This window comes from Rhinolophus sinicus, chromosome 15, assembly GCF_057876585.1.
Source record: "Rhinolophus sinicus isolate RSI-liver-muscle chromosome 15, RSI-T2T, whole genome shotgun sequence".
NCBI lineage: Eukaryota > Metazoa > Chordata > Mammalia > Chiroptera > Rhinolophidae > Rhinolophus > Rhinolophus sinicus.
This window is the reverse complement of record NC_142515.1, coordinates 109,081,121-109,091,285: the sequence shown is the minus strand read 5'-3', so window position 1 is coordinate 109,091,285 and position 10,165 is coordinate 109,081,121. Positions and strand designations below refer to the sequence as shown.

The following is a 10,165-nucleotide window of genomic DNA, read 5'->3' as shown; positions in this document are numbered from 1 at the left end:
CAACGAAGGAATTCATTCATTAAACGTTTGTTGAATGAATGCTTCATGCATGCATGAATGTGTGTTGCAAACAACGAATCAATGTTCCTATTTCCCAAAGTCTCACAAGTACTTGGTTGTATATCTAGAAGTTGACTTACTCTTTTTATCTCAATTGGATACTTTAAAATCAGGACTCATGAGAACAAAGAAATGAGAGAATTAAGAAAGAAATTATGGAAGAGAAGAGAATCCAAAGCCAAAGCTCAGGATTTCAGAACAACCTGATCCTCTCCTCATAGGTTTGGTTAATTATGTTACACGGTCAACCTTATGCCGCCAATTTATATAGACTTAACTATTCCTTACAGAAAGTTGGTGCTCCCTGATCTCTGGGTGCTAAAAACTCTGTATCCCTGGATCAGAATGAAGTAATGGCTCTATTCTGCTGACCTTGTTGTTTACCAGTGAGGGAGTGAGCAGACGGTTTCCTAAAGCTCTCTGCCCTGAATTGCTGTCCTTTCAGAGAATCCACATCTGGCCACAGGGGTCTGGAGTCAAAAGGCTTTGCTGGGAGAATCCCCAAAGCCTTTGTCTCCAGCTGCACTTTGGGTACTATGAACCTTAGTTATGTGATTGTGACTTGTAGTTATGTTTTTATTTCAAATTTTGCCACCTTGGGTTACTGTATTTTCTTGTGTTTGTCTTATATGCCCTGGACGGCAAAATCCATGATTTCTATTTCTTGCATTACTCTCCTAGAGGCAGGTACAATGTTTAGCATAAAGCAAGGACTCAGCAACTACTGATAATTGCCCAACTATAATTACTAACTAGAAGGAAAGTGATGATTTTTAATGGTCAATAAAATGTGCTAGGTATCTAGTCGTAGGAAACAAAATGTTTATTGAAATGGCATGTAGATAAATTATCACCAGCATAAAACTGTTAGTGGAGTTTTCAACATGGGTTCTTTTTTTTCTTAAAATGAAGTGAGGATTTACAAGTCCATTGTCCCATACGAAAAATATTATATTTCTCTGTTCAGATAAAGTCCTTTAAAAAAAGTACATCACTTTGAAATTGTCTTTTAATTGTCTCCAGCCTATGACCAAAACAAAAAAATATATTAAAAAGATACAATTATCTCCATTTAAAAAGAATTAAATATGAATGAATTAGGGGAATGCACATGGAAAAAATACTTAGGCATTTGAAATGCTAGAATTTAGTCCTATTTTATTAGTATATATTAAAATATTTAAGAAATGATTTTTTAAAATTACCAAGACACAGTGACGTGTGAAAATTTAAATGTAAAAAGAAATATGGCAATTATTTCATATATACCTAGGAAGCATGCTAAACTGTTATCTCAACAAGTAAACAAATTCTAAATAACTCTGAGTTCAGTAATTTGGGAATACAGTCCAAAGTAAGTTTTAATTTCCATTTAAGTCTAAATATCCTTAATAAAAGACAAAATAAATATGGTAAGAGAAAATGAGAAGAAACTTTCAGAAAAATTTCTGAAACTTTGTGGGTTCATAGAAATGAACAGTTAATTCTCAGAGTAAAATGATTTACTCATATTCTATTTCAACATGATGTTCTGGTCTGACCTTTTTTCCTCCCCCATGGTGGTACTGCTGCCCTTCTCCAATGTTGAGTCTGTTGAGTGGGATTATCTTCATGGTGGTTTTCTTCATGGAATACCAACGGGATTTCCAAGTGGCCCAAATAATGCCATTATCATAACCATTAGTAGTAGATGCTTTTGAGTAAGTGCCACCTAAGACAAATTGTATATGTACATATCATTGCTCTTGGATTATCTTACCTCAAAAAATCTGTAAAGAATTGTCAATTATGTAGTCCATTATCACATCAAATGTATAGTGTTATCAACTAACTGAAAATATACCTAAAAATTCCTAAACTTTCCATTTATAATTAAAATAAATTTATTATTAATCAACCTGTTATACCTGTGTTGTACTTCTTGGTCGCATCCATACTTTAATTATATTCACTACTAACAGGGCTAGAACCCCAATTTCCCCAATTGGTCTCTCTCCCTAAGCTTAACTACCCTGGACTCTGTTATTACAGATCATCTTTCTGCAAGCAGGTGAGAATGGCAGGAGTCACAATTCACAGGTCATCTGCAAACACAATTTTAAATGGAAAGTAGAGGAACTTTAGAAAACGGTTCTGGAATGTTATTTCACATCTCTATTATAAAACGGAGATTAGGTTAATTTGCCTTCTCCTTGTTCCTGGGCACCAGAACTCATGTAGCTTTGTAAGGGATTGTCTGAGTGCAACACTGGTGTGTACCACAGGCTATCAACACGGCTGCTTTAGGTCATATGGATTAAGCATCCTTCCTGAGAATTTCTTTTAGTTATATGGCTTGTAGGTGCAAAGATAAATTAGGTTTCTAAAAAAAAAAAAAAAAAAAAGTGTGAAAACCAAAAAGTAAATTTAAATAATTTTAAAGAGGATTTTAAATCATCTGTTGTCTAGGACAGTACCCTGAGGAGGTAAGATGACTCATTTTTTTAGAATTAGTAGGGCTTCTCCACACATGAGTATTGGATAGTAACACCAGTTTCTCAGTTAGTAAAACCAGTGTTCAGAACTACTCCAGCCTTAGAGCAAGCTCTAGCTTGCTCCCCCCATCCTAAAATAAGTGTCTACACTCTTCAGGCTGGACTCCTCTCAAGCTTTCACGGACCCCTGCCCTTACCATTAATTCCCTGCTCTTTACTTCAGACACCTGCTCACTGGTTATATCTGCTACATTGCTCTTGGGAAGCCGAGACAGGTAAATGTGTTAACAAGTACAAATATGGTAATGTTAATACATCCTGATTATACATATGGTAAGTCTGGAGGCAATACCATAACCCAACGTGTCAACTCTGATCATGGCAATGACAAATCACTGGATATTTTGCAGCAGGTAGATTTCTTGTAGAGGGACCAATTTGAGGTATAAGCACAGTATTTCCAATTCTGGTTTAAAATCAAGAACTACATAATAAGCCCCCTAATATTTTCATTAATAATTTCTCATTTCCTTATATCTATTTATATCTTTCATAAAATTATAGACTACACACTATCTCAATGTCTAAGGAAGAAAGCCATACCTTGGTAATAAATTCCATTGAGGTGGCCAGCATGACACTTGTTCATCCACCAACCAGATCCATCCTGTTCAGCACAGTTGCCTTCAAACTTGTCATTGTCATTGTCCCAGGTACTGAACTGCATGCCATTATGGGATGTGAAAAACTTGTCACTAGGATCATCTCCAAAATCATAGCCATCAAAGGCATCTCCTGCATCTCCACTGATGAAGTAGGCATACGTCAGGCGGTATTTGTCATTTTCAGGTCCCACCCTGAACGTGGAATAGTCTGCAGTACTACAAATAAGGGAATAGAGACATCACATCTCCAGCCTCACTATGGATGTCAGAAGTTCTCTCTTCCAAAGGACAGTTGTTCTGAATTTTTAACTTTGCTTCTTAAGTCGGAAATGTGCTCACTGAATACAGTTTTTTGCAAATTTGGCAAGAGGCGATGACTGTATGAACAGTTCAGAGCATCTCAGCACCACACCACCCAGGATGGGTCTAGAAGCCTTCAGGGAATCACAGTGAAAACTAAAACCTTCAGCCATTTTAATACTTTTTGACTATAAGTTTCTAATATCAAATCTAGATGTATGGATGAATCTAATTTTATATTTTCTACTTTTATCTAAGTGTTTATCATTGTACACTCAGTTATCATAGACCACAGTAATTAGCTGACAGTGAGTGACCACTAATTAATGCACCAAACGTGAAGGAGCTACAGCCCCGTTAGCCACTCATGCTGTCTGAAGAGTGAGGCCTAACAGGGTTTTTCTTTCCCACGGCAGTGTGGTAGTGGCAAGAAGGAGGGCTTCTAGAGCATCACATAAAAGAAGTCTTCCCTGTGTGGCCCACAAAACATGAGCTGTAGGATCACAGAGAGAGGTTCTTCCCTGGAGAAAAATTGTGAGTGAGGGCCAGAATTCTATGGAGTGCAGGGAAGAATGGGTCTTGGTACATGAACAGACATTTCCAGAAAACGTTCACTTTCTTCTCTGAACTTCAGCACTTGGGAAATGGGAGATGTTCTCACAGGAGCAAATCTACTGGCTGTGGTAGTTTCTGAGTAAAAATTAAAAACATAAAAATATGTGTCTGGAGACAGAACATAATGATTTCATAGATATAACAAGAGAGTTGGATAGTGTTCTGAACTTTAATTTGAGATAGAATGCTCAAAGTTCCCAGGTAGTTCTGAGCATAGAGAGGGCTCTACCTTCCTAAAGAAGGTAGCTGATTTAATTTTAAGGTAGCTCGTGAATTTGACTGAATGAATGGTCATTAAAGCACCAGGAAATCTGAAGTGGCTGCATTCACTTTTCAACCAGGATTTTCATTAAGAGGATGGACTGTAGAATCAAACTACCTGAGTTCAAATCTAACATTTACCATATACCAGCAATGCGACCTTGGGAAAGTTAATCTGTAAAATGGGATTAATCATAGTACCTGCCTCATGAAAGAGTTATTAGAATTCAGTTAAATGATAACTTTAGGCTCAATTTCTGGTAAATGTTAAATGCTCAGTAAATATTAGCTGTTGTTCTGTATGGTTCCAAGGTAAGTAGATTGAACCAAAACACTCACATTCAACCTGGATAGGACCTATCTCTTTGAACTGCTCAAGAATCAAATTGACTTCTGGGGAAAATAGCTGGATGTGCTCTTTTCATTTGTCAGGCTGGTTTTGCCATTGGTCTGTTGATGGTTGGAAAAGTACACATTCCAGACAACAAAGAGTTGGAAGTCCTTTCTAAACAGTACCTGATTTTGCCATTCCAGTCCTCCAACTGCACTCTTAATACATATGGGATAGTAGACTGTGTGCTTATCAAATGAATCTTCTCATTTCCCAGCCAAAACTCTGTGGTGCCAGTAGGAGACAGATGTCCAAACCCTTCTTTGTATTGAATCCAATTTTTCTTGAAATCCACACTGCCATCAAGCCTCTAATTACACAAGTGCGTGGGCAAAAGGAGAGAACGGATTATCAGCGCACATAAAGAAAATGCCGTAAATATTTGTCGAAAATATGGAGGGTATGATTCTATCATTTACTAACCAAATGACCGTGGTCAAGTTGCCTCAGTTTCCTCATTTGTCAAATAGGAATAATGATGCTTACTTCTTAGGGTTCTTGTAGGGATTGCACGACAGAATGTAAGAGAAATACTTAAGAGTGCGGGGCACATGGCAAATTCTAATTTAGTGGTAATTTTTAAGACATCTAGAGGACTTCAGAACTCTCGCCTGATACTGCTGATTCTTGTACTGATAGTGGAAAGGTCAACCCATTGCTCAATTTGTCTACAACCTGGAGCTTTAGTCACTCCCTCCCTCTGAGCGCCCCCTGCAGGATTAGTTGTAACAGTGATCAAAGGTAAACCAGGTAAAAGTATTGCAGAGGTTGCCAGGGGCTGGCAAAGGAAATAGAGGGTCCTTGTCTTGAAACAGCTCAACTGTATCCTCTAGGGGACTTCATCTTCTTGTAATGGGTAGCCAGCCGTACGTCTTGATCTACCTGATGAAAGAAGTCCCTTCTAGTTTTTTGTCACTATGATACTGCGATTACATGCTATCATGAATCTACAACAGCCATGCCAGCATGGAGTCAAAGCACAGGCCAGAATGCCTGGATTCAAATCCTGACTCTGTTACTAGTGATCTTGGGCAAGTTACTTAACCTCTTGTACCTAAGTTTCCTCCTCTGTGAAAAGAGATAATAATTGTAGCTACCTCACAGGGAAATTATGAGAATTAATTGAGTTAATGTTCATAAGGTGTTTAGAAAAGTATGTGGCATAGGGCAAATGTTTAGCATGGTGTTTACTAAACACACATGGTGAGGGAACACATACCTGCTGAAGCACCGTCCATCCATTTCCAGATTGATCTATTTCACAGTAGACTAAGAACTGCTGCTTAGAGTTCCGAGGTTTGATAAAGTAAAGCCCACTTTCCTTGGCTCCCTTATTGGCAATGTCTTGGCAATCTGAAGAAGAAGAAACTTTTACTGTGGTTTGAAATCCAGGAAAGACAGTGTGAGCCTTGAAAATGAGCTTTTAACATGTTACACAGTAGTTCTTTCCCAAGAAGCATTTTCTTACTTTTCACATCCACTTTCCTTTCAAACTATTTTTAGCTAATCAAAAAAAGTCTAAGCACTTGGACACCTTAGATTTAATGGCTAGACACTTTCAAAATTACTCCTATATACTGTAATACATAAATTCTCCTTTACTTTATATATTAGCTTTGATGGGCGTCATCCCAACATCAACCTTTTACTTACCTTTCCCAGTTGTCTTATGTATTTGTACTTCATCTTTGCAAGGTTCCTGACACTGTTCTTCAAGCTGGATTACCTTCTTTTTCAGGTTAATGATCTTTTGATTGTTTGAATTATATATATCCTGCAAAAATCTACAAGCAGAAGAATAAGATAATAGAGTATTTCTTTCAAAGGCATAATTTTGCTTTTTAATTTAAAAATACTACCTTATCTTCTCAAGAATTATTTCCTGGTAAGTTATTCCATCCTTAGACAAATTGTAAAATTATGTTACTATTGAGGTGACTTAAAATTCTAAGCTTTCTGGAAAAGAAGATAACAAAGTCCTTGTCAATAAAAAATGTCACTGTCATTAAACAATGCTCATTCCGAGCAGGTAACGACCCAAGTGGGTGAAGAGTCTGGTTAAAGGAAGACTGTCTGGTGATTATTCTTACGATGAGATATTCTTAGGGAAAGAAAGACTGTTCATTAATTCACATGTGCTGAAGGATGCATTATTCCTTTTCACTTGTGGATCTACCAAGGATCTATTTAAAGACTTCAATCTATAACTTAACTGAGAAAAGTGTCAGGGACATTATCTTACCTAAAATAAAACAACGAAGACACTTTCCCTATCTTCTTAATGTTTCTATTTACATAGCTTTGGGAAAAGGAGACGGGGGGGGGGGGGGGAGGTAAAAATCCCTGCTTTTGTAGTTTTTCACAGGGTTGCTCTTACATATTCCGAAATGATAGAAAACTATCTACAACGCATAGATTGTTGTGTCTTTCTTTGAAGTCCTGACCACTCCTTTTCTTCACTGTGCCTTAGACAATTTCTGCACAATAGTCTCTTTCAATTACAATGATGGGCAATAATAATGTGACTTATAATGCTAGTAATAATCACAACAATAACCATGGCCCTCCGATACCAAAATGAGGAGAAATCCCTCCTGGGCCACTTCTTCCTAGCCCCCATCCACCATTTAACGCCATTCCTTACCCGGCTTTGAAAACAATTTAGAAAAAAAAATAATGAGGAAGAAACTGAAATTGCATCTGAAACCCTATATTCAGAAAGTTTATGAGTCCCTGGAAAGTTGTTAACAGAGACATTTTATTTTCGAGTGAAGGGAGGAGAATATATAACTTCAGAGTCATTGTGCCATGATCAGTATAGCTTTACAATGCTTGTTATACTTAGTCTTTTAAAACACATGTTTTTCTGCTCTACCTTCAATGTAACTTACTTTTGTAGCCAAGATCCTTCCTGTGCCTCTTGTTAATTCCTCACCACTGATTTGACAGTCTTATAAAGAGAATTTTATTTTCAGCACTCAAATTCCCATTTGAATTTATATTGTTAGACAAGTGGGGTTGGGGGGTACATTTTGATAAATATGGTCATAACAGCATTTGAAGACATTAGAACACTTTTCTCCCACATGATAATTAAAGAGCAATTATATAACCCAATACAAATAATGTTGCACTAAAAAATCCTACCTCCATTATGTTCAAGGTGGTCAGGCATAATGCCAATTGGATATTATAAGTGTGTGTGTGTGTGGGGGGGGGGAGATTACTTCCACTGAGGTTTGGAATATTAAATTAAAAAACTTTTATATTAAATTTTTAAAAATGTTACATTAAAAAAAAATCACTCTTGGAGAGTAAGTTAAAACAAAAATGCTTACCGAATATTTGTTTCGTGTGCTATAATCGTGGCTTCATATTTCATAATATCTTCCATCATTTTCTTGTAATTATTAGTAGCAGCCTCTATCCTATCTGTAATATGGGATCAGAAACATAAAAATGCTTAGGCAAATAGAACCACTAAAACAACACCAAAAGGACTTCACAAATTATTTTCTCGGTCAGTAGTATTTAGTTTCTCACTTGGCCGTGATGGTTCATCAGGATCATAGACGACTTGGATGGCTTTGATCAGTTCTTTGACTTGTGATGTTCTGTTTTCAGCTTCACTTAAGAGGTCTTCCAAAGCCTGTAGATCCTTGTCTACTTCGGTTTGGTAATTATTTAGGAAATCTGCAATTCCACATGTAGTCGGGCAATAACTACCCTGAAAATACAACAGTAGAATGATTTAAAATCTGAATAAAAGCTACACTTAAAAACCTATTAATAAAAATAGGTAAAACCTAGACTATGTTAAAAACAGAGTTTAAAATGCCAAATAACATTTGTGAAAGAATTCCTTTTATTCTTCTGCCCCTCTCCAGTCCAAACACAGCAAGAAACATAAAAACTACTTACAAATCTTTCATCTAAGATGCAGCAGTTGTCTCTGGAAGCGACATACTAGAGGAGAAAAATACAGAAATTTCACTAGTTTATCACATATTTTCTTATTTTTCAGCTTTCCGTTTGAAACAAATGTATGTTGTGGACAACACACTTACTGCCAGGCATGTTGAAGAGAGCAATACAGAAGTGTAGAAGTAGAGGATTAAACTCCGGGGGTGCAAAGACCAACTCATGATGTCGGGGTGCCCTGTGCTCCAAGCCCTGTAAGTGTCAGCACTGTGGACTTCCAGGCTCCAATTGTCCCTTTATGTAAGTTCCGAGGATGGCCAGAACTCCCAGTGGCTCCAGCTGATCACGGGGCCTTCTTACCAGGAAGTGGGGGGAAGTCTTTCCCATCTCTTTTTCCTCATCCTGACCCCCAGCCTATGCGCAGTCAGGTTCCCAGATGGTGCACACAGGTTTAAGCTCCTCCTTTTTGGCCCAACTCCACCTTTCTCCTCTGCAGCCAACTCATCTGCAAAGGCTAGTGAAGCATTAGCCATTGCTAAGAGGAGGGGAGCCGGGGAGGTTGTGTGATGCAACCTCTTCCAGTATGCAGTTGGGAGAGCAAACACAGCGCTGACCTCTACCCTAACAAACTCAGCCAGCTGACCTCGATCAGAACAAACCCAACACAACCTTAAGATAGAACCTGGTACCATAGCCCAAATTACGGAAAGCCCTTTCTTAGCCCAGGGATTAGGTAACAATTATTTTGAACCTGTGGCTATGGCAAGAAGACTTTGCTTTCCACAAAGTCCCAATTTGTCAGTATTCCTAGAAACAAAGGACACTGGAAATATATTCCTGGCCCTCTGTGCTGACCATTATCTTTTCTTCTTTTTTTTTAAAATGAGATATAACTAACATATAACATTATATTAGTGTCAGCTGTATGACATAATAATTCGATATTTGTATACATTGCAAAATGATCACCAAAATAAGTCTGGTTAAAATCCGTCACCACATATAGTTATGCCATTTTTTTCTCGTGATGAAAACTTTTACGATTTATTCTACTAGCAACTTTCCAATAAACAATACAGTGTTATTAACACTAGTCACCATGCTGTACATTGCTTCCCCAGGACTTACTCATTTTATAACTGGAAGTTTGTACTTCTTGACCCCCTTCCCTTATATGTTGACCATTTTCATGGTTCTCAGTGAGCTGTTAAGCTCAACTCTCCCTTTGTCTTGAAAAACTGGCTGGCATGGCACCACATTGGCCACAGAGGGAAAACGAGTCAGGAGCCTATCTCGTTTTTTCCTTAGTTTCCATCTAGTCACCTCAGAGGAAAGCCTGGGTACAGAGGGAGGGACTAGACAAATCTACCTCTCATACATGTGACTAGAAGCATAGCAGGAAGAAAAGGGGTAAAATGAGATATTAGAGAAGGGCTGTCCTGTTTGCTCTGCCCCTAGAGCTTCCTGGTATATTGGGA

The 10,165-nt window shown here is 37.8% G+C and overlaps 1 protein-coding gene across 2 annotated transcripts; it reads right to left on the bottom strand.

Moving 5' to 3' along the window:
- Positions 1-860: 860 nt before the first annotated feature.
- FGG (fibrinogen gamma chain) lies at positions 861-8,958 on the bottom strand. 2 transcript variants are annotated; one of them, XM_019733236.3, is made up of 10 exons: positions 8,834-8,958; positions 8,688-8,732; positions 8,310-8,493; positions 8,105-8,198; positions 6,420-6,550; positions 5,986-6,119; positions 4,892-5,076; positions 3,138-3,415; positions 1,602-1,771; positions 861-1,084 (listed from the first exon to the last, which is right to left on the bottom strand). In XM_019733236.3, the coding sequence occupies exons 1-10, from the start codon at positions 8,909-8,911 to the stop codon at positions 1,070-1,072; spliced, it is 1,314 nt and encodes a 437-aa protein (XP_019588795.2). In that variant the 5' UTR covers positions 8,912-8,958; the 3' UTR covers positions 861-1,069. The 2 variants fall into 2 exon arrangements, with proteins under 2 accessions (XP_019588795.2, XP_019588794.2); XM_019733235.3 differs by lacking the exon at positions 861-1,084 and having other exon boundaries at positions 1,404-1,771.
- Between the last annotated feature and the right edge of the window lie 1,207 nt (positions 8,959-10,165).